Source organism: Hypomesus nipponensis, chromosome 14 (assembly GCF_054491055.1).
Source record: "Hypomesus nipponensis isolate SF chromosome 14, ASM5449105v1, whole genome shotgun sequence".
NCBI lineage: Eukaryota > Metazoa > Chordata > Actinopteri > Osmeriformes > Osmeridae > Hypomesus > Hypomesus nipponensis.
In genome coordinates, this window is record NC_140374.1 from 14,861,346 (window position 1) to 14,884,687 (window position 23,342).

A 23,342-nucleotide genomic window follows, 5' to 3' on the forward strand; every position below is an offset into this window, starting at 1 on the left:
CTGCTCTCATCTCAGTCTCTTAAATTAGACCCATTGCCAATTCATGGAAGGCAGACATCTGACAGTTTGCCTGTCAAATTTTCTGACTGGGAACCAAAGAGAACACTCTCTTTTTTTAAATAACTCCTCACAGAAAGACATACAAAGCGTAGGGTGATAAGTTTAGGTCTGTGTTTGTTGGCTGTAGGCTACCTTACATAAGATGGTTAAGATAAGGTAGACATATCCTCATCTTCATGGCTAACGAAAACAATTGTTAATAGAAAATAATTGCAGTCACATTATACAAAATGTGTTAAAGAATATAGCTATGCTATCCCTCTGTAGCTTACTGTAGATTTCAATACTTTTACAGACAATGAGCAAATATTAAGTAAATCCTTCAGACAAATTCAAGGATCACAAGTATTTTTCACGTTTCTAGAAAATATTATATTTCCCAACAGAAAGAAAGATTAGGTTCCAGAGTAGTTTCTCTCTGACACTCCATATCCCATGATTCCTCAAAGCAACTAGCAAGGCGCATGCGTGAACTGACACAGGAAAGGGGTTGTTTACTAGCAACGGTCGCTGTGGATGGACATGTTTATCTGAAACGGTAACAAATTGCATGTTAATTATTTTTTTGACGGTTTACATAAAGAGTACGTGCTTTTGTAAAAAATATATTCTCATCAACTAAGTAAAACCCGCTAAATTTGGCTCATATCGCTTTTTTAAGATTTGCCTTACAACTAGCTAGCTAACATGGCATCATCTACCTTGCCAAAAGCAGCATAGACTGCCATGCAAAGCAAAGTGATGTAGTAGTCTGTAAGTGATCTATGTGAACGTAGATGACTTCAACGATCAAATTGTATTTTTTTTTTAAGAATCATGATATCTGAAACTTGATCTTAGAAAGAGCCATGTCAACATTTGCTGATGAAACAGCAGCAGACGTGCCTGTGAAGGACATAACTTTGAAACTTATCCAAGCTGGTGTTGGAGTACCAGGTTTGTAACGCTTCTATTAACTTAGTGCAAGTGCAAATATGGCTGTAACATTACTTGAAGCACGGTCAATTAAAACAAGTTACCGCTAATCTAGTTCCTAACTGTTTTCCTTACAGATTCCTTGGTCACTCAGAATGTCAGAGATAGACAGGCCATCTCACGAGTGTCCAGGGAGGAGCTGGAGGACAAGTTCCTGCGGCTCCACGAGGAGAACCTGCTTCTCAAACAGCACAGCCACAAGCAGGAGGACAAGATCAAGAGGTGGGAGAAACACATGCATACACACTTAGCCTACACCCCATTTTAAACATTCTACAAATTGATTCTTGAATATACTGTATTAAGCTTGCAAATACACTAGAATGTACCTCTTTAACTAAATCCCCAACAACACTGGATAGACTCCCTACTGGCTTAGCATTTATGCCCCCCCCCCCAAAAACCCCATCTCCCCTTGAATTCCTTGGCGTTATTTGCTCCCATGAAGTGTCAGACTAAACACATGTAGGGTTTTTCATTCTCTCCTGATCCCAGGATGGCCACCAAATTGGTGCGACTGGTGAAGGACCGGAGGCGGGTGGAGCAGGGTGCACCAGGGCCAGGTGGGGTGCGTCCACCGGGGGCCAGGGATGTGGAGCTGGAGGAGATGATGGAGGAGCTCCAGGAGAAGGTCCAGGATTTGCAAAGGCAGAACGATGGGCTGAAACAACGTCTGCTGGCCGCCAAACAACAGCTGCAGGTGCAGAGCAAGAGACCCACCCCTTACGGTCACGTCCAATCGCGCATCAACACAGGCATGAGGAGGCCGAGGGAGGACATGCACACTCAGGGTCCCATACCGTCCTCCAGAGGTAACTACCTCACCTAACCTTCTCAACCATACTGAAATCGGAAGCAGAAACATTTGGTTTAGGGAGCCGGCGGTCAGAGGTGAGAGTGGTATGTGTGCGTGTGTGTGTGTGTAGAGTTCCGGTGTATTCAAAATGTTCCTGTACTTGTTACAAATTGCCCAAATGTAAATGTTTTGACACTTGTGTGTCACCTGTTCCAGCTCTCCAGAGCGTTGAGGTGGAAGTGAGTGGGAAGCCTCCCCTTGGCCTGCTACCCCGATATGGACACAGTCTGCTGGATGACGCCAGAGCCGAGATTCGCAACCTGTAGGTGCTACTCAAACTCCTAGATGAGAGCCACGTCTAAATCGTTGGCGGCGAATTTGGCATTTTTATGCTCCTTGTACCTTTGTGGGACTCACATTCTGTGTGTGTGTGTGTTTACGTCTGGGTGTCTGCGATTATAAATCAGGGAGAACGTGATCGAGACCCAGCGTGGCCACATCGAGGAGATGGACCGAGCGGCCGAGATACTGAGAGAGCAGCTGAGGAGGAAGGAGAGAGAGTTTGAGGAGTCCCTCCTTCACCTGAGACAACAGCAGACCACGGGACAGAGGTAGCCTGGCTCAGTGGGCTCCACGACAACAAACACTCGCACGCACCAACCACACCGATCATGTTACAACTTTATCTGGAATACAGGAGACTAAATATTCAGGTGGGATCAGTAGTATACCCCAAAAATGGAAATAATACTTTTCCCCAGTGTGCAAGAAGTACAGAGTTCAAATAAAACCGACACCCACAATCACACACACACATACACCTTACGTTCTAAAAGACACATATCTTTCCTCAGTTTGCGCTGTGCTGATTTCTTCTAGGTCCACTATCAAGGACAACGTGGAGATGATCAGACTGCAGAAGCAGCTGGTGGAGAAGGCAAACGCCTTCACTGTGCTCGAGGGCCGGTTCCTCCAACTCCAGGAGGTGAAATAGAAGCGACCAGAAACCATTTCACAACATTCAGTGAAAGCACAGAATTTACGCAACCACAGATTTAACCCTAACCCGAATATTTGGTTTACTTTTCAAATGATACAGAAATGATTTGGAAACGGCAGTTGTCTTTGTTTTACAGAACCAGAGGACCCTGAAGGCCAGTCACGATGGTGTCATGGCCAAGGTGGATGAGCTCACTGGCCAGCTGAAGGATGAGAGACTGAGGAGTCTGGGGCTGGAAGGCCAAATCCAGAACCTCTCGTTCTCACAGAGAAGGACTGATGAGGTAACATCGTCATTAACTTCAGTCGAAACAAGCGCAAATTCGCAAAATGTAATCGTGGATTTACCTAAAACATTAACGTCAAGTGGTTCCTCTCAGTTGTGTTAAGTAATTTAAAACTCAATCTACTGTTACCTAACCAAGTGTCTTTCAAATTACTAAACGCAACTCCATTGAATCATTCAACATAACGTTAAGTAAATCCAAAATGTCCTTAAAAACATGCAATGTGAAACTCTTTCTGGTTTGTCTTGACTGACTTTTCATACTAAATGTGCAGCTGCAAGACAGACTACATGACCTCGAGAGGGAGAGAGACCTGCTGAAGGAGAACTGTGACAAACTGGTGAACAGGTGAGGTTAACCTCAAGTTAACCCGCATACCGCGCCAACTCTCCAGACATTTTCTCTCAGCCACCTTTTCACCGTGACACATTGGATGTTGTATCTCCCAGTGCCTTCGACGTGACTCAGGAACAGAAGTGGAGGACACGAGAACAGCAGCTCAAATTGCAGATTGCACAGCTAGAGGTGGCGCTGAGGTCTGACCTCACGGATAAAAATGAGATTCTGGATAAGATCAAGGCTGAACGAGGTACAGCTGCATGTCCCCCCCCCCCCCCCCCCCCCTAGACAGCTATGACTGACGTGTACTGTACATGAGCACTGATAACAGTTACTGTACAGTAGGCCATATTGTGTTGTGTCTTTAGATGCGAATGAAAAAGTTACAGAAGAAAACAAGAGGCTTCAGCTGCAGTTCCTGGAGCAGAAGGAGCAGTTGGATGAGATCACAAATCGAATGAAGTTCTACACCAAGGTACTCACGAGAATGTTGTCTTTTGACATGGTTTACTGAAGGTACGACCGTATGGTGACACTATATTCCCTGTTTTTGTTTTCTTCTAGGAAAGTGAGATCGACGTGGCAGAACTCAGTGAGGCATTGATGCTCGTTAAGGTACATTCCTCTTTAGCCATAACGGTTGTCCTGTATATCGTGAAAGTACTTGAGGCAAACCCCTAAGGTTGTATTTAATGCATTTGAAAGTATTTGTTTGATTGATGAGGGCGAGGAAGGAAGCCTTTGTTAGGTTTTGAGTAGTCCAGCCCTGGTCTGACCCACTGTAGGTAAGAAAGACCCAGAGGAACGGCCAGCTAGGCTTCCTGGAGCAGGTGGAGGATGAGATGCGTGGGGACGCAGACCGCTCGGTGAGGGAGCTGCAGGCCACACACGCAGAGACCATCCAGGAACTGGAGAAGACCAGGAACATGCTCATCATCCAGCACAAGATCAACAAAGACTACCAGGTGTGGCATCTGACACACTTTGTAACATCCGTGAAGGTTTACATTTTAGGAGGTGTCAACTGAGCATGTTGACAACTGAGCCAAGTAGAGTTTAGTCAATCATATATGTATATGATTATATATATATATGACAACATATATGATTGACTGTTCAGTTCAAACAAAGAGGATTTTAGTTTGACAAAGTTGTACATTTCTCCATACTGTCAGGCTGAAGTGGAAGCTGTGACCCGGAAGATGGACGAGGCGAAAACGGAATACGATCAGAAGCTGGAACGTCTCGCACAGCTTCTGGACATGAGGGCTGCAAAAATCAAGAAACTAGAAAGTAATAATTGCTTCGTTTTTGTGTGTTTCCGTTGCTCGTGTGCATATTGTTCGTTTTTTAATTCATTTGTTCTCTCATGAATCAAACCAAAGCCTTTGCTTTACTCCTCACAGCCCAACTGAAGGACATCGCATACGGGACCAAAGCGCACGTCTTCAAACCAGACGTCGACGACGACGACTTAGCCGACGTGTTCGACGAAACTGTCCGCCTGGAGCGCGGGGAGAACCTTCTAGAAATCCACATCGACAAGGGGTCCTTTTCGGCCGTGGCCCTCGCGTCTCTCTGCGACCCTGAGCCCTCGACCTTCTGCACCTACGCCTTCTTCGACTTTGAGCTCCAGTCCACCCCCGTTGTCAAGGGCGAGCGGCCGACGTACGGTTTCACGTCGCAGTACGTGGTGCGCGTGGACGACCTCTTCCTGCAGCATCTCCACTCGGGGTCGGCCACCCTGGAGCTGCAGCTGGCCAGGGGGATGGACTTCCAGACGGTGGCTGCGGGACAGCTCCGCCTGCACTCGCTCCTGGACAGGGAGGGCAAGGTGCATGGGTCTGTGCAGCTGGTCGGTGAGTGGGGTCGCAGCAAAACTCTTCCCTTGGGAATGTGTCCGCTGGGGGATAGAAGAATGTGAAAGGCCTCACCTCGAGACCTTCATTTGTCACAACTTGCCCAGTTCTTGAACTGACTCTACTCACATTTCGAATGCACTTCGGTTTACCCGTTGTTGTCGTCCAATCATCCGGCGTCCACTGCTGTTTCTCAGGTGTGACGGGGGAGGTGCAGGCCTTTGGCTCGGTGGACTACTGGGCCCGGCTGCGGGTACCCATGGAGCAGGCCATCCGCCTGTACAAAGAACGAGTGAAGGCCCTAGGCTATCTCAGTTCAGCCAACGCTGAAGACAGACAGGTAGGGCGACTTTTGACAATGTCATAAACAGTAATTGCATTGCATTGGCCTAAGTTGAGGTGTGCTTTGGGTGGTCATTGTCCTTGGAGGGGACCAGGCCAACTGTAACCTTGGTATGTTAAACCTTTGGAGCGAATGAAACACATTTTAAGCACCCATATGTAAATCCATATCAGGTGCTGAAACCTGCGCTTCCCTCTTCTGTTCCCCCCCCCCCAAACCCTTTAGGTGTCCGCCACAGCCCTGGAACCTCACCTGACCTCCGCCAACTCCAGCCTGAACGAGCTCAGCGTCACCGTGAGGGGCTGCAGCGGCCTGGCGTCCCGGCTCGGCGCCGGGAAACCCAGCGCCTACGCCATCTACAAGTTCTTTGACTTCCCCGACCACGACACGTGCATCGTCCCAGACTGTGGCCAGCCCCAGTTTGAGGACCACAGGTCCTTTCCGGTGCCCATGGACGCAGATCTGGACGGCTATCTGAAGACCTCGGCCCTGCTGCTCTATGTTTTTGACGACCAGGACTCTCAGAGTGAGCTGTACCTGGGCAAGGCCAGAGTGCCTTTACTGTCGCTGGCCCACGATAAAGCAATCACAGGTCAGTTTTACTCTCTGACCAATGATAATAGGTTATTAGTGGGATTGATTTTGTGTGTACGTGTTGTAGCTATCAGTTTTTCTTTTTTTCAAACCACTCCCCTACTTACTGAATATGTCCTGCCAAAGACGTCCAATCTACGTGCTGTAAATGCATTTCTATGCTGTTTGGGTATCTGTCACGCCAAGGAATAGCTACCATACCACACTGGCCCGCTGACCTCTCGTTGGTCTGTCTGTCCTCCAGGTACGTTTGAGCTGACCGACCCTGCCGGCCTCCCCAGCGGCCACGTCGACGTCACTCTCAAGTGGAAGTTCACCTACCTCCCTCCCCCTGGCTCCACCATGACTGTGGAACAGGCTCGGTTCATCCCCAAAGAGCCCCCTGTGAAGCTCACCCCTGAGGGGAAGGAGGCCGAGGAGGAAAGGGCAGGGGACGGGGGCACAGAAGAAGCAAAGGAGGAAAAGGAGAAGAGGGTGGAGAAGGAGAAACGAAAGGAGGATGTGGTGGCGACGACGGCGAAAGAGGAGAGGAGGGCTAAGACTCTCGATCCCCTCCCTGCTGCTGCTGAGGGGAAGGTGGGACGTGTGTGAGGTGGTGCGCGCGCGACATTAGTGTCGAGGTGTTCTCTGCTCGTATTGTTGTGATCGGACGTTTTATTCGAAGCTGAAGATTAGTTACTCGAAGTTCTTGCTTGGATATTCCAAAATATTTCTTTTTTTATGTTTATCTTTGTACAGCAGCTGTGGTCAACACTGAGAGCGATCCAAATAATGTGTAGCTATGTGAAATGACGGTTAAATGTTTTTAGTATAACATATTCATTTAGCAGATAATTGTATCCAAAGTGACATAAAGCGGTGATTTAAACCTGCTAATACTTTTATCTGTTGTCAAATGCTCAACCACTGACCTATTTTTATATCTCCAGGTACCTCAACCCAAACCCAGACAGAGATCACTGATGAAAGAAAACATGACTTCCAAAAAAGTCTCCTTTGTGGATGTTACCGCTCCTGAAAATAAAGTAAATGAGTTATCTTCAGCGGAACCTTCAAGAAGAAGTACACACAGTATTTTGTACATAGTTACTATATATGCATTTGCCTGTTACCCTTGACATAGTTTGGTTTTGTGAATGGGACAGAGTTGTTTTAAAATGTGATACTCTTGTTGAAGGCTAGATCCATGGGCTGCCACCTCAGTGTTTCCCCAGGTAATGAAAGTGTTTTTACTTGGAGTTCCCCGTGCATCTCATGTGCTTTGTATCGTATGTTCCGCAGCTTGTTACGGTGTCGGAGGCAGCGGTGGCAGCTCCGAGCGGCCCCGTGGATGACGAAGATGATGATGATGAAGAGGAGGAGTCTCACTTCTCCGAAGGCCAGCTGATCCCATCCAGCTTTCAGTCTGTTTCTGACGAATCAGATATCTCGGAGGAGATCTTTGAACAGGAAGGCGGTAGGTGTCAGGATTACAAACGAATAATGTGCCAGTCCACTTTGGCATTCTGCATGTTTTTAATTGTGTGGTTTGACTGGCATTCTTGTTCGGTTCAGGAAATACGTGAAATAGGTTAGCTGTTACACTCTGCCTCAATAACCACTATTGTATTGCCTGTATGATTCTACTGCAAAGACCTCACCTTTCCTTTAAAATTTCATCTTCTTTTCCAGCACATCCAAATTCCCATTGCAGATGCTTGGCAAACAAATAGTAACTGTTATTGCCTTGTATCCTACTTTCAGGTGGAAATGGTCAGTGTTGTTGTGTGCTGACAATACTTTCTGGCTCAAAAAGCCATAAATATTGAATGTGCCAGCCAAAAATATTTTAACAGGGGAGGGCTGACTCCATGAATGTCAATGATGACCTTGGATGTATTTCTGTGTGTGAGAGAAAGAGAGAGAGGGGCAGGTAGAGAAAGACTGAAGGAGAGAGAAAGAGAGAGAGAGATGTAGGATGCCAGTGTCCTCCAGAGTGGATTGGGACTTTCATTTGTCTGTCGTCATTCTGTTAATATATATATCCCCCCCCCCCTTTGTTTCACTGGAACGCTGTTGGTTGGAATACACTTTTTCAACCCAATCTTTCTCTCTGTATCTCTCTCTCCCTCTCTCTCCCCTCCCTTCTCAGACGTACATGCGGCCTCAGGTGCGGGCGAGGATCAGAGTGAATCGATCCTCTCAGACAGTGATGACTGCATCGTTCCGGGACAGGCCTCGGTGGGAAGAAAGGTGAGCGAGAGGAGGAGAGAAAACAGTCCGCAGCTCTGCGCTCCTCTCAGAGACAAATCGACCTGGGAGTCTGGAGAACTCTGAGGCTTTAGGAACGGTGGTGGTGCTGGGCTGGCGGGAGGTATCAAGGTTATGTGGCTTGTTGTGTTTTTCTAACAAGGCTGTTCTCCGTATACTACGGGTCAGAGAGAGGGTCGCCCGGGAATGCAGAGCAACATGAGTCAAAACTCAAGATTTACTTTAGTTGGCAGTTGTCTTGGAGTGATACATTTTTTGGTTTCGATGGATGTTCTGGTGCTCTTGGTGTTCTTTAGTTATATATTTCCAGATGTTTTGCTCCAGTAAAGCACGCGATATTAAATTGTATATATATATATATATATATATATATATATGCATATGTGAATTTGAAATGTTGACATGGCATGGGCTACATAGTTTCCTCAGTCTTTGTGTATTTCCTGTAACGGTAGGCTAAGTTCTATTGACCCAGGGGGACAGTGAGGATCCAATGAAACCATTAGAACACAGGAGAGTCAATCCCTTTGCCAGTCTCTGGCTCAATAGCCAGGCACACCAGTGTGTGAGCACAGAACAGTCATTGGAGCAGGTGTTTTCAACGCTACCAAGCAGATAGGACCATAGAAACCATATTGATTAAAAGGCCTTACTTCATATCAGTTTGGCTTGGTTCTTGCCTCTAAACAAAACTTAGATCAATTCAAGATTGGAGAAACTGATTTCTGAAGAATCTAATTTGAATTAAACACACACACTCACGGCCTTGTCAGTTACTAAATAAGAGAAACAACATAAGAGGAAGATCGAGGAGACAACTTATAGGAGAACTAATATGTAGCTACACATACCTTGACAGGTTTCATTTTAATATTTAACTTTTTAACTCAATTTAATTTGACTTTCATTCTTACCTATAGAAACCCAGCAGGATATCCAATCAGTCACTCTATATACTGTGTACAAACAACTTCATTTAGACCTCATAAAAATGCACACGACATCCTGTACTGCCAAAATGACTGGTCTCATTTTCCTCCTCAGCCCTCTGAGCGTGTGCGTGTGGAGATTGTGTCCCTGAGCTTGCGTCCCGACTCACGGGCAGCCTCGGACAGCAGCGTGGTGCGCCTGTTTGTGGAGTACTCCCTCCTGGACCTGCCCTCCGAGGAGACCCCCATGTCCCTGCCCAAACCCCTGCCTGGCAAGAGCAGCCACTACAACTACAGCAAGAGTAAGGGGAGGCCAGGAGAGACTCGCCAACGCAAACACAAACAAACAAACCACACACCCATGAACGCTCAGGAAGACTGCTACCTAAATAGGGATATTTACCACCTAATTACATCAATGGTATATGGGTGGTAGAGAGAAGAACCTGCCGACATACACACACACGCACACAATAGTCTCCCACACAATCTCTATTGCTTGATCATTGTTTCCCTAAATGCATACTGTGTGTTTTTTGGCTGTCGGATTTGACTTGGTCATTCATGCCACATTTCCCTCCGCAGTGATTCACGTAGACGTAGAGAACAACAGGACGAGACGGGAGATGTTGAGGGGGGTACTGGAGGGACGTAACCAAGAAATGGAGAAGTAAGTAGCCTCCTGTGTATGACAGGCCTCTCTGTGTGTCCAGGTGAGTCTGTTAGACTTGTCAAAACAAGAGTCTTTTTTTCTTTTAGTAATAGTGCATAGAACCAGGTAACAGTAAAATGGTGGTTCCTCATGGCGGACGAGAGTTTCTATTTAATCACATTTGTGATGTGATAGGCTTATGGTTGATTTTGCCTGAATGATGGTTTACTGTGATTGGCCCCTACCTGACGCCTGGTGTGATTTGATTGGACAGTATCCGGTTTACGGTGGTCAGCGAGCCACCAGAGGAGGAGGAGCAGGAGAGGGAGTGTGAGGATGTAGGCGTGGCCTATTTCAGCATTCCGAACATCCTGAAGCAAGGACAGGACATGATTGAAACCAACCTCAACAGTGAGTTTTGTGCAGTTTCCTATCCTAGGTGTCTACGCATAACTGTGATTTAGGCTGCCCCTCTTCTTTGTTGGTTCATTTATCCTCTACTTACCTGTCTTTAATCTGTTTTACACTATCAATCGTATCTCCTCTTTTCACTGCTTGTATATTACCGTGTCTCTCGATAAAATACACTAAATTTTTTCTTTCTTTTTACCCCATATCCATTTGGGAATCCCATGGTATCCACCTCTCCCGCTCTCTCTTCTGTCTGTCTGTGCAGTTGTGGATGCTCTAGACAGCAGTGTGGTGGTTGGCAGTCTGGCAGTGTCTGTGGAAGGACTGGAGGCTTTCCAGTCTATCATGGAGGACCCAGACCATGACTACACGCCCATCTCCTCACTGGAAACAGACACATAAGCCGTTTTAACATTTCAGTGGCCCAATGTCAGGACACGCATTGTAGAAATAATTGTATATACTGTATGTGTATGCATCGTGCTGGCTATCTCGGAAAAAGCTATTTGGAATATGGAGTTTTCATTGCGATTGTGTCTGTGTGATGTAAATGACACACAGTACTCATTTTAAATACTCAGGCTTAATAGAGGTAAAGCAAGTGTCAGACAAATTTAACGTTTGTGTTTTATTTATCTATTTTGATGGTTTAAAGGGATTGTTTTATTAGACAATATTGCACTGCAATAAGGTTGATTTCTTATGCAGGTGTTTTGATTTTAGACATGCTTGGAATAGCCTTAGTAAAACCTTCCTGCTGGATGAGAGCCTTCTTAGTTCAGTAAACTTTGGAAGATAGTGGTTATTTCATCATTTTAACCTCGATTTTGTTGGCCGGAATTTATAGTGGATTGAGGATTTATCATAAAGATTGCTCTAGATGTGGGTTCAAGATTGTACAACGACACAAATGTAAGGAATGAGTTTTTTTGCAATAATTTTGTATGAAATTATGTTTTAAGTCAAGTCTAGTTTAAATTTCAGTAATATGATAAATCTATAATGGATCTAAGATTTAAATCTTAAATCTTATATGATAAATGAATGTGTTTACTTGTCTGTATATACGCTTAATAAAGTGTTTAGTTTTTACACCTGTTTTGCATCTGTAATGTTAAATTACAAAACGACAAAAGCTTAGACGGTCAACACAGACAGTATTGGTTTGGAGGCAGTGCTGGGGTACTTACAAAGAGCTTTGCGATCATGTTAAATCCTACCAGAAATATTAGCAATCATTTTGGTGAAACAAGCTAAATAAACAAATTACAGAGGACGCACAAAATACAGTAGGCCTACACAATACATTGACTCCATTTGTTCTTGTTGACCAGGCTGCATCATCACCATCACACTGGATGTTTCCCCTTGGAAACAATGGAATTATGGATTGCAATGGATTAAGAGAAATATCTCATTGTATGGCGCATTACAAGGTGTATTTGTTATACAGGAATCAGGACTGGTTGCTGGTTGAGCAAAGGTACACGTTTTGCACAAATAAATGGTTTACATGGGAGTTGGTTGTATAATTTGTGACCAAATATTTAGGTTGGAATGATAATTTCAACTGAGAAATTAGTGAAAATGGCTTATTATATAAAAACAAACAAAACAAAAAACACTTGTGAAGGTTTTTATGAAGATATAGACAAGCTCATGATCTCAATATCATGACCAAGACTGCAGCGCCATCTACTGCCTTTATCATGCAGTTTGCGGAAACTGCAACTTGTTAAAATGTTAAAATAAATATTGGTATACTGGTTAGGCCTACAATTATGTTGCAGCCTACGCACAAGGTAACACTTATTAGATTTTTTGATTGGGGTTAAATCCCAAAAATAAAACATTAAAACCACGCAATGTATATATTCCTCTACAGGAATACAATTAGGTTACTTTTCTTTAGAAAGAAAAAAGATAGAGAACCACGAAGCTCCTTGAATCGAGAACACAATTTGTAACCGGAAGTACTATGTTCCGCTGGCTTGTTGTTCAACCATTCAAGATTTTAAACGCGCATAAAGTGGGTGTGAACTCCTTTACGCTAATTCTGTATTCGCTATTACATTTGGTCCAAAACAGGCGTTATGTCCAGACAGTGGCCTTTGTGAACACGCACATAGCGTAAATATACTGCGCATAGTAGCAGCTGTCACTCAAAGGACATTTAAATGGCTGCACTGTACAGAACTGTATATCTCACTGCACACACGAAGATAACATTTTAATGTTCTTTACAAATATCCCATGTAAAGTCGACTTTGATCTGACACTTAAGCTGCTCGTTCGCACAAAATTTGTTTGTCAGGACACCCATTGGAATACTCAAAATGAGCGAAGAGGACGACTTTTTGCAGCAAGCTAGAATGGGATTTGATGATCTGTGTCGATCTTTGAATATGGACGAGGAGGCGAGCACCGAGGCATGGAGAAGCTATGAGGATATAAGCAAAAATTACACATTGGAGGTACGCATTATTATTCCTGATATGTCGCATAGCCTACAAAAACATCCTTATGGGCAGTGTGAGCCTGCTTACTGGCGTTCATATTTTGAATAGGCAGTCCTTCCCTCGCCAATCCTAGCTTTAGGTGAAGGGATATACTAGCGTTTCTTTTTTTTTGCACACATATTGCTAGTTTTGTTTACGCCGTAGGCTACTCATATTATGGATTTTAAAGGGGTGGGGTTAATTGCGTTAAGAGGCGGTCCAAAAGCAAAAAGGCTATCGATTAGGGCTAGGACAATACAACAATACAACAACACGACGTCCTATTGTGTGTAATTGACTTTCAGGTTCTTTGCATTATTACTTTTCTACTATTTAAGTTTGTAAACCCAATGTTGTTTGCCATTTAAGACAATGCAAATTAAATTATGTTTTTCGAATAAAGCCTACGCGCTGGTCCGTCAAAGCCGCCTGTTTAACATTACCATTCGAAAACAACCTACCGACAAGTCTTCTGCCCAAGTAAAATGTAAGGAGTACATTGCTGGGATTGTCATAGGTTCAAGCAAATAACAAATATGGATGAGATAAATGGAGGATTTCCAAAATGTCAAACTTCATATCTGACCTCAGTTGCCCTGTGGGATATACAGTATATATATTAAACTGTGTCTGGCATTTTAATCTAGCACTTGTCCGAATGGTTTTATTGTCATCACGTCCCCCCTTAAATGCTTATACATCTAATCTTATAAAAAGTTCAGTAGTTTATGAATATGTAAAGTACATATTTATGTATATTCTTAATTTGTGTCCATCACACACACACACACACACACACACACACACACACACACACACACACACACACACACACACACACACACACACACACAGGGAAGTGAGCTCCACTGGCTGGCGTGTGCTCTGTATGTGGCCTGTAGGACAGCAGTACCAACGGTTGACAAAGGCATCACAGAGGGGAACTACGTGTCCTTGACCAGGATCCTTCGCTGTTCTGAGCAAAGGTACACTTTGTAAAAATAAAAAACAAGGATTATTACGAAATTGATTGTTACGGAATATTACTGAATGCTAACCTTATGTAATGACATATAACTAACTCTGTATGCTTGTTTTTGATTCATTTGGTGTCTCTGTTCCTTTTCTGTTTCCTGAAGCCTTATTGAGTTTTTCAACAAGATGAAGAAGTGGCAGGACATGGCCAACCTGCCAGAGGAGTTCCGTCAGAGCACGGAAAAACTGGAGAGAAACTTCACCGTTTCCGCAGTCATCTTCAAGAAATACGTGCCCATCTTCAAAGCTATCTTCAAGGCCCCCTCAGATGACCCCCCGCGGATCCATAGAAACAGGAAGCAGAGGTTGGTTTCCCTCCTCACGCTCTGACCTCATTTTCTATTTATTTATGTATTCATATGTTGACAGTTGAAATGTTCGGCCGTGCAATCCTGTTCAATGATGTTTTCGACCAAATGTTCTGCACTGGCGTGACGAGATTCAAGTTTATATGTAATGAAACATTCACTCTTCTTCGTTTCACCGCAGGCGCCATCCATGTACCGTCTCGGAAGTCTTCAACTTCTGCTGGATCCTGTTTGTGCACGCTAAAGGTTAGAGCCCCCGTGTGCTTTCCTACGAAAGAGAGACCTATCATTTTTCTCACGTTGAGAGTTACCCTGACAACAAACAAGGTGCTCTTAAAAGAACCACTGTATGGCTAAAGGCAACCCTGGGATTTCCGAAAAATTATAGTGATGCCGGGAACAACCTAATTTACACCCCGAGGACAGAGACAAAAAGTAACAGTGAAGTGACTCTTGCTTGACAAATCTTCTGGCTGTGGTCCCATTTTTTTTCTTCCTACAGAGCGCAGAATGAGGCCAACAAGGATTAGAGTTCCCACAGCAGTATGGATGGTTGAGCAAGGATTGTGTTTGTGTGTGTCCAGGCTTGTTAGCATTGACTGGAAAGTCAAAGAATCTAGGCTAGCCTCCTAAGCACGTCCTTTAGTCCTCATTAAAAGTAGAACTCCTGCTCTCTGCCAATGACTTTAGTGTGTATCCGTTAGCTTGGAAACCCATTGCAATTGGGACAGAACTTGCCTGTGTCTGAGGACTGGACATGTCAACAATGTTTCTGTGTTTGATATATACAATTAGTGTCAACCAGGAGTTTTCATATCGTTTATCTGGTTTCTCACTCACACACACACCCTCACTCACTCGCTGTTCCTCCCCTCTTGTTTTTTTTCCCCTCCCCACTTCCTCTACCAGGGAACTTCCCCATGATCAGCGATGACCTGGTGAACTCGTACCACCTGCTGCTGTGTGCTCTGGACCTGGTGTTCACAAACGCTTTGCTGTGCAACGGCAGAAGGGACCTTCTCAACCCAAACTTCAGAGGTAGCTTCGGCTATATCCTAAGGCTACGTCCACCATGCTAGCCCCCAATGCTCCTCTGTAGGTCCACTCTAGCCCCTCCCTTCCAAGCACTGCCTCCATAGAAACAAGTATACTGTATGCACTCCACGATAGACACGCCATGGGCTCCTTTTTGAAAACAACACTTTAAATACACCCCCCCCCCCCCCTGTAGGCTTACCCGAGGACTTTGGCAACAAGGACTACAAGCCTGGCCCTGGCTCCTACTGCTTCATTGAGCATCTGTGTGAACTGCATGATGGGCTGGTGCTGGAAGCCAAGGGGGTCAAGGAGCACTTCTGGAAACCCTTCATCAAGAGGCTTTTCCACAAGAAGGTCAGGACCAACAAAGCCCCATCTCCCATATCTAATCAGGTCCTGTAGATAGAACAAATGGGTCATTTTATAATCATTTTTGTTGTTGTGTGTGTTTTCTACAGATTCTCAAAGGGAAGGAGGATAGCCTAACCGGGTTCCTGGATCCTATGAATTTTGGAGACAGTTTGTAAGTGTCGACCTGTCATTCTAGTGGCTAGTGGAATAGCACTATATCATGCTTCTGATCCCTGTGTGCATGTGAGCCCGTGCGCGAATGCATGTGACTCGGGTGTATGACCGTGTTGTGCTTTTGTTCTGGCTCTCCAGTGCGTCTCTGGGCCGGGTGTATGAGGAACACGTGTTGGCCATAGGCAGTCTGGACGAGAGGATCTTCTTGGGAGAGGGGGCCAATGAGGACATCGGCACCCCGGGGCCCTGCCTGTGTGAGGGGCTGGAGAACGAGGATGCATCGGCCTACCGACTATACAGCAGTCTGACTGTGAGAGACAGCACACACACACACACACACACACTAACAGTACACATGGCAACATCAATGAATAGATTGAGATCAAAGATCACACAGCTGATGGAGTATGCAAATAAACATGCATGTGTGGACTTTAAAGTTTTATTCTTATACCGTTCGCTGTGACTTAACTAAGTGTTTTAGTCGTGATTTAGTGAAGGTCGAGAACATAACCCCAGTACTACTCTGTCCTCATAAAGTATACCCTTTTGTTTAAAACAAATTGACTATTAATACTTTCTTAAGCTTGTTGATCCTTATTTCTGCCAAGGTGTCAAGTAAACAGTCCTCATTCTACTGTTCCCAGGTCTCGACCCTGAAAGTATCCACTCCGCTGACCGGCAGGAAGTACGTCCAGGACAACAGCATGGGCACGCCTGTGTCCACCGCCACGCAGAGCGTCGGCCGCCTCCACAGTCTACTCACAGGGCTGAAGCACGGCCCCAGCACCAGGCTGGTGGACATACTGAGGTACCACACTCTCTTTATTGTTTTGAAATATGTTTACGATTTTACAGCAAAAGCCAAGTGATTTACGTTAAGCATCGTTCTTTTACAAATGTGTGATTATGCACTTCTGCATTATCTTGCCTGCTCAGAATATTTTGACTCGCTCAGATTCAGTGGAAGGGTTTGTATGGGCCGTGTTTGTCTGGGGTGGAGAGACTAACAGTCTTGCTGGGATGTTTGGGTTCAGGGGGTGTACCAGGGACCCCAGTGAGGCCATCTCCTCCAGACTGAAGGACATGTTCCAGCTCTTCTGCCAACACTACGAGAGCAAGGGGGAAGAAAACGGAGGCCTGGGAAAAGGTACACACACATACACACGCTTGGACACACACCAACACGCATACCCACAAACTTGGAACAGACTGTACATACGCACACATCTCTGGCTACATACATATAATTGAGTCTGGATGGATGCCTTTTCTACATAATGAGGATATATATATATTTTTTTTTTTCTTTTTCCCACAGACATTGCGGTCAAGTATTTCCGCCTGGCAGAAGCTCTTTACTACAAGATACTGGAGGCTGTCATTGATCAGGAGAAGAAGAGACTAGGAGACACAGACCTATCTGTGAGTCTATCGAGCCTGACTGTTATGCCCATCTAATCAGTTTGTAGGAAGAACGTCAGGTTATGGGTCGAAGCCTTCTTTTCCCATGTTCAGGGGCCGCCAAATGCAAAAAGTGTGACGTAGTGTGAAAGTGGTCTGTGTGTTGTTGCACACTGCAGGGTATTCTGGAGCAGGACATGTTCCATCGCTCCCTCCTGGCCTGCTGCGTGGAGATCGTCATGTTCTCCTACCGCCCCCCTGGGGAGTTCCCCAAAGTCATCCAGATATTCCAGCTTCCTGCCTACCACTTCTACAAGGTAGGACAACACACTGGCCCTAGCCTCATGACACACCAACATCTTGACTGCTGCACGGGAAACAGACCTTACTCTCCTAAACATGGAGAAACACACTCACATCTACTTGAAACAGTCTGTTAGTGACTTTCTCCACTCCTGTGTGTGTGTGTGTGTGTGTGTGTGTGTATGCCCAGGTGATTGAGGTGCTGGTGCGGGCGGAGCAGGGTCTGTTCCGGGAGGTGGTGAAGCATCTGAACCAGGTGGAGGAGCAGGTCCTGGACAGCCTGGCATGGAGAGGAGACTCCCCACTGTGGGACAGCGTGAAGGGGGCCAAGAACCGAGTCCCTGCCTGCCAGGAGGTCTGAGCTGGCCCACAATACCTCACCCCTGTACCCACACACCGGCTCACACACACTCAACACTCAAGCACAGACATGCTCGCACACATGCACACACGCGCGCACACAAATAATAAATAATAATAATAAATATATACTTATATTCCAGGCCCAATAACAAATCGGCCCTCGACAGAGGCATCACGCTTCAAGGAAACTGCGTACGCAATTCAAAACTGTAATTAGATGACACACCCCATAACTGAACTTAAAGAAGAGACATCAAGGGCTTTCATACTGACAGATAACTGTGTATGCATGTGGTGTTTAGATGTGAGTCCCAGAGGAGCTCATGTGTGTGTGTGTGTGTGTGTGTGTTTGGTGCTCTAGGTGATGCTTCCTCAGTACCTGGAGGACAGCGACGCAGGCAGCAGCAGTGGTAGTGCCCCTCGGACCCCCATCCACCACGGAGCTGACCTCACCTCCCACAGCACCGCCAGAGGTGACTGTGTGTGCATGGAAGGTGTGACGTTTTATTAGTTTTTTTGGTCAAGTAGTTCATTATTTTGATCCCCCCCTCCTCCCCCCCCCCTCCAGGCGTGTCTCCCTCTCCCGCCACGCTCCAGGACCGCTACAGCTCCCCCCCCACCGGCACATTCAGGCGCCGTCTGTTCGTTGACGGCGCCAACGCCGTCACCATCGAACCCTCCTCCTCCACGACCACCATCACCACGGCCGCCACGCCTATCAGGGGCACCCAGAGCCCCCTGGTCAGCACCATCCCCGCCGGGCAGACCGTGGTCTCCATGGCGACGGCCACCGTCACCGCCAACAACGGCCAGACGGTCACCATACCGGTGCAAGGTGAGGGCGAGGGGATTGTCTTGTTAGTGTCCGATCCCAAGGTTTTGTGTGCAGCGCATTGTATGTGTAGCTTTAGGTGTGAACTCTAGAGAGCGCCATATTACCATCTCACATGTACGATAGATTGGTTTGTTGTAGCATTTGTTACGTGTGCGTTTCCATCTTCTGCATGTATGTGGGAAGTTACCTTTAGTATTGAGTGTAGCGCAATGGTAGTGGCCATTCTAATGCCCTTTGACCTCTGCAGGAATAGCAAATGAGAACGGAGGTATCACCTTCATCCCTGTCCAAGTGAGTGTGACGGGACAAGGCGGAGCCACACTGCAGCCTCTGACTGCCCAATCCCTGACTGGCACTCTGAGCACCCAACCAGTAGTGACCACCACCCAAAGCAGTCCCGCCCCCCAGGGAAGCCCTGCAGCCAGCAAGCCAATCAGCAAGCCTCAGAGGAAGGGCTCCCTTTCACTGTTTTTCCGCAAGGTGAGTTGTTTTGTCTTCCTGCCGCAGTCTGGTGTGGTCCAGGAAGAAGCAAACATTTTAAAATATGCTTCAAGGTAAAAGATACCCCATGATCTTCCAACAAAATGTTATCGTCCTCCAGAACAACAAACCTGCCTACTCAGGCTGTCTAGTAAGTTCCAAAGTACTGTGACGCCAATGCTGTCCAAACAAATAGAATCCAGAATTTCAAAGTCAGATCTTGACCCACTCATGGCATTTTAATCGCTAAGTAGGCCTACCTTCCTCGAAATCGTCGACTTCCGTTTGTGCCTGCTCTACCAGGGAAGCCCCGCCAGTTTCAAAATGGAGCTTATTCTGATCGTAATACCACCAGTGGGATTCTAACGAGTGTGCCAACGGCAGGTGTACCACCTCGCCAGTGTCCGCCTGAGAGACCTGTGTGTGAAGCTGGACATCTCGTCAGAGCTGCGGAGGAAGATCTGGACGTGTTTTGAGTACTCTCTGGTGCACTGCACCGAGCTCATGATGGACCGCCACCTCGACCAGCTCCTCATGTGTGCAGTCTACGTCATGACCAAGGTGTGTGCGTGTGTGTGTGTGTACTGTACGTACGCATGTATATGCTGTACTTGTGCGTTTGAGTCCTAGAGTTAACCTGCCCTGTTAACAATTTGTGTATTTAAGTATGTACTCTTGTGGATTGGTGTGCATGTGAGTGTGTGGTAACTTGACCTGTTGTCAAGGCTGGTGTGTTTGTCACTGTTCTGCAGGTGACCAAGGAGGACAAGTCTTTCCAGAACATCATGAGGTCCTATCGGACCCAGCCACAGGCCTGCAGCAGTGTGAGTCCCCCTGTCTGTCTGTCCGTCTGTCCGTCTGTCTGTCCGTCTGTCTGTCTGTCTGTCTGTCTGTCTGTCCGTCTGTCTGTCCGTCTGTCTGTCTGTCCGTCTGTCTGTCTGTCTGTCTGTCCGTCTGTCTGTTTGTACTCACAGCAGACAATGTCACTTGTGGAGGGATAGGCAAGACAGAAGAGTCTATAGCGAGTCATATCAGTGTGTTGTGGTGCGTTGTTCACATGTTATTTTCATATTCCAACTGCAGGTCTACAGGAGTGTGTTGATCTCTGGGAGGATGAGGCGTCACTCGGGCAACAGTGAGGGCAACAGACAGAGCTCTCCTTCAGACGCTAGGCAGGAGCTGGGTGAGAGTACACACACACACACACACACACACACATATATACTGTACATAAACCACACATATGCAAATACACACACACACACACACACACAAAGATAAACCACACAAATATATACACACGTTCATACGTACTCACACACACAAACACGCTTATTAACCTTTGCAAACATCTCAACCCCCTCCACCCGCATGAGAATGATGACAACAACTCATTGGTGATCCTCACCCTCCCCCCCCCCCCCCCAGTGAGTGGAGACAGCAGCCCCATGACCATCCGTTCCAGCAGCACCCTGCCCGCCCCGCAGCCAGGCAGCGACCCCTCCACCCCCACCGCCGCCCCCTCCTCCTCCACGGTCTCCTCCCTCTCACCTTCGTCATCCCTGGGCCTGCCCGCCGCCCAGGAGGAGGAGGAGAGGGGCGACCTCATCCACTTCTACAACCTGGTCTACATCAAGCAGATGCGCCTCTACGCTCTGCGATACTGTCCTGGCTCGCCCTCCGCAGGGGTGAGTTTGGACAGAAGGGGGAAGAGGGGGGGCGACGAGGACATCTAACCAATACAGTCGTGACACAAAGACTAATATAGTGTTAGTACACTACGATGTATAGTGTACGCTTATATGACTACACTAGTATGTTCTAAAACAAATTCTGTGTGTCTGTATGTGTGTGTGCATCTGTATGTGTGTGTGTGTGTGTGTGTATCCTAGACGGAGTCCCCCCCGCTGTGCCCATACCCCTGTATGAGGAGCAGCTCTCCACGCAGGGTCCTGCTCTCGCACAACCACTCCATCTACATCTCTCCCCACAAGAGCCCTGGCCCCGCCGCCACCACCACCACCACCCCTCCCACCGCCCGCGACAAGATCTTCTACTACATCTGCAGCAGCCCGGCCCACGTGAGTCAGCATACACACACACACACACACACCCTAACAAATGTCAGGCACACTCTTGTGTATCGTGCATGTTGATACACGATGCAGATGTCTTACTGATTTACTCTTGGGTTGGTCATATTGTTGCTGTTTAAGACATTGTTATGTGCGTTATGAACTTATGGAACATTTCATTGATATACTGATATATATTTTCTGTGTTGTGTATATTATACTGGTATTATGAATAAAAGATTGATGTCATATTCAATGATGTACTCATGACTGAACCAGATCAGTCACTGAGGGTGAAAGGGGTGTGTTCAGGGCCATGTGAAGGTAGCTTTACCACAGCTGGTGTGGATCCTCAGTGGTCCTGTGGTGTTCTCCCAGCGTCTGCAGGAGATCAACAGTATGATCCGGACAGGCGAGACCCCCACCAAGAAGCGCAGCATGCAGCTGGAGGAGGAGCCATCTCCCAAGAGGGTGTGTCACGACCACCGGACCGCCCTCCTGCGCAGACTGCAGGACGTGGCCAACGACCGCAGCTCCTCCCACTGAGGGAGCTCTTGGCTGTCGCTAGACTGTCGCTAGATGGCGTCAACGTCGCCAGGAGGTCACAGCAGATGCGGTTTGATTTTGATTGGCGGTTTCTCAGCATGGGCATGAGCTTCTTAATTTGAATAGTTCAAACTGCTAAAAGCGGTCAACCTTGTTTCTGTGCTCTTCTTTGTACTGTAAACGGTAGGAATGAATGTCATCCCCAAAACTCTTTAAACTATTTAGTCTGACAACAATGGAAGGGATTTGAAATCCCCAATCAAAGTTTATCAGATGTTTTTGAACCTTAGGTGTGATTTGATTACTACTACACATTGTTAGACTGTAGTTGTCCAATTTTGTTTTAATATTCATTTTGATTAAGGCAGGTAAAAATATTCAAATAAATATTTATTTATATAGCATTTTTTAAACAACATGGCTATATATCTATCTACAATCAGATATTTTGAGGGATAAAACCATCTGTCAAACTTCCAAGTTGGAGTAGAAAATCCTTAAAAGATTGTTCCATGAACCAAGAAATGCCTCTCAGTGTTAGACATTTTCTGTGGTGTGTACAATGCATCATTCCATCATGTATTGACTATTTTATTTATGGAAATGTATTTCAGAGGTTAATTTAATGGCTTTCGAAATTAATGAAATGAAGAATACAGCACAGACAAAAGCACTTGACAATGACTTCTTAAGACTTTGTACATCATTTTACCTTTAGTATGTTCTTATTGAGATGAATGTCAAAGCTTTTCTAATAACGCATGCAGGTTTCATATGATCTAGAGGCTTCCAAAGCAAAACTAAACATCACTGCGCTTTTGTCAGGTTTTTAATTTGTGTTTTACCTAATATTTAAGCTAGTATAATTTAAGTTTAGGTTGTAACTTGTCCTTTTAACTATGACAATACTAGTGATAATAAAAAAAACGATCTCACTGACAAAAATATTTATTTTTTTGTCTCATGTAGCTCCTACATTGTTAGATATCAAATGTAACATTATCACTTTTATAGATACATTTGAAAAAGTTACATTTGTATTGTTGTTGGCTGTCAACTTCCCATCACCAGTCATGGAAAATGTTTGTACATTTTGTAAAAAAGAATTCCTTTTATTTTATTTTTTGCAGTTTGAGAAGTGCCTTCTCCCATTAGTTGAATCAATGTGTTCATTAAAATCATGAAACTGTACGCTCCATACTCTTCCTACAAATAAATGCATTGCCTTTGGAAATTCCTGTATGTTGTCATTGTCAGTTCTGGGTTTTTTTCGCCTCTAGATGGGGCTCAGACTCTAGTTTTGAGTATCTAGCTGCAATTTGAGTACTTGCTGTTTCTCCATCCCATAGTTTGGACATAAGCATAAAATCAAGAACAAAACAAGCTCATAGACTAATCTAATTTTATGGCTACACTTCTTCATCTTCAAAAACGGGAG

The 23,342-nt window shown here is 45.8% G+C and overlaps 2 protein-coding genes across 3 annotated transcripts; both read left to right on the forward strand.

Annotated features, from left to right (window-relative positions):
• The first annotated feature begins 512 nt into the window (after nucleotides 1-512).
• rpgrip1l (RPGRIP1 like) lies at nucleotides 513-11,586 on the forward strand. 2 transcript variants are annotated; one of them, XM_084672956.1, is made up of 25 exons: nucleotides 513-598; nucleotides 901-996; nucleotides 1,113-1,257; nucleotides 1,531-1,847; nucleotides 2,048-2,153; nucleotides 2,299-2,442; nucleotides 2,711-2,816; nucleotides 2,968-3,114; nucleotides 3,392-3,465; nucleotides 3,567-3,706; nucleotides 3,825-3,931; nucleotides 4,021-4,071; nucleotides 4,242-4,421; nucleotides 4,632-4,749; nucleotides 4,863-5,315; nucleotides 5,513-5,655; nucleotides 5,884-6,250; nucleotides 6,497-6,828; nucleotides 7,182-7,277; nucleotides 7,534-7,708; nucleotides 8,384-8,484; nucleotides 9,547-9,733; nucleotides 10,017-10,101; nucleotides 10,358-10,494; nucleotides 10,760-11,586. In XM_084672956.1, the coding sequence occupies exons 2-25, from the start codon at nucleotides 909-911 to the stop codon at nucleotides 10,894-10,896; spliced, it is 3,936 nt and encodes a 1,311-aa protein (XP_084529082.1). In that variant the 5' UTR covers nucleotides 513-598; nucleotides 901-908; the 3' UTR covers nucleotides 10,897-11,586. The 2 variants fall into 2 exon arrangements, with proteins under 2 accessions (XP_084529082.1, XP_084529083.1); XM_084672957.1 differs by having other exon boundaries at nucleotides 547-598; nucleotides 873-996.
• A 1,077-nt stretch (nucleotides 11,587-12,663) lies between these two features.
• rbl2 (retinoblastoma-like 2 (p130)) lies at nucleotides 12,664-22,588 on the forward strand. The gene is made up of 22 exons (XM_084672796.1): nucleotides 12,664-12,968; nucleotides 13,848-13,978; nucleotides 14,132-14,332; nucleotides 14,517-14,581; nucleotides 15,245-15,373; nucleotides 15,567-15,727; nucleotides 15,832-15,896; nucleotides 16,037-16,208; nucleotides 16,546-16,709; nucleotides 16,936-17,048; nucleotides 17,220-17,323; nucleotides 17,482-17,619; nucleotides 17,796-17,960; nucleotides 18,330-18,441; nucleotides 18,537-18,803; nucleotides 19,051-19,283; nucleotides 19,668-19,844; nucleotides 20,036-20,107; nucleotides 20,367-20,466; nucleotides 20,712-20,971; nucleotides 21,176-21,364; nucleotides 21,737-22,588. Exons 1-22 carry the CDS (start codon nucleotides 12,831-12,833, stop codon nucleotides 21,902-21,904), a joined length of 3,324 nt encoding a protein of 1,107 aa, XP_084528922.1. The 5' UTR covers nucleotides 12,664-12,830; the 3' UTR covers nucleotides 21,905-22,588.
• Nucleotides 22,589-23,342: the final 754 nt, after the last annotated feature.

Excerpts from the sequence above, each read along its gene's own strand:
- rbl2 (XM_084672796.1), top strand. The coding sequence starts at position 12,831 with ATGAGCGAAGAGGACGACTTTTTGCAGCAAGCTAGAATGGGATTTGAT. Across the intron at positions 17,620-17,795 it reads CTGCCTACCACTTCTACAAG|GTGATTGAGGTGCTGGTGCG; the intron begins GTAGGACAACAC and ends GTGTATGCCCAG. Across the intron at positions 19,845-20,035 it reads CAGTCTACGTCATGACCAAG|GTGACCAAGGAGGACAAGTC; the intron begins GTGTGTGCGTGT and ends ACTGTTCTGCAG.
- rpgrip1l (XM_084672956.1), top strand. The coding sequence starts at position 909 with ATGTCAACATTTGCTGATGAAACAGCAGCAGACGTGCCTGTGAAGGAC. Across the intron at positions 4,072-4,241 it reads AGGCATTGATGCTCGTTAAG|GTAAGAAAGACCCAGAGGAA; the intron begins GTACATTCCTCT and ends GACCCACTGTAG. Across the intron at positions 6,251-6,496 it reads CCACGATAAAGCAATCACAG|GTACGTTTGAGCTGACCGAC; the intron begins GTCAGTTTTACT and ends TCTGTCCTCCAG.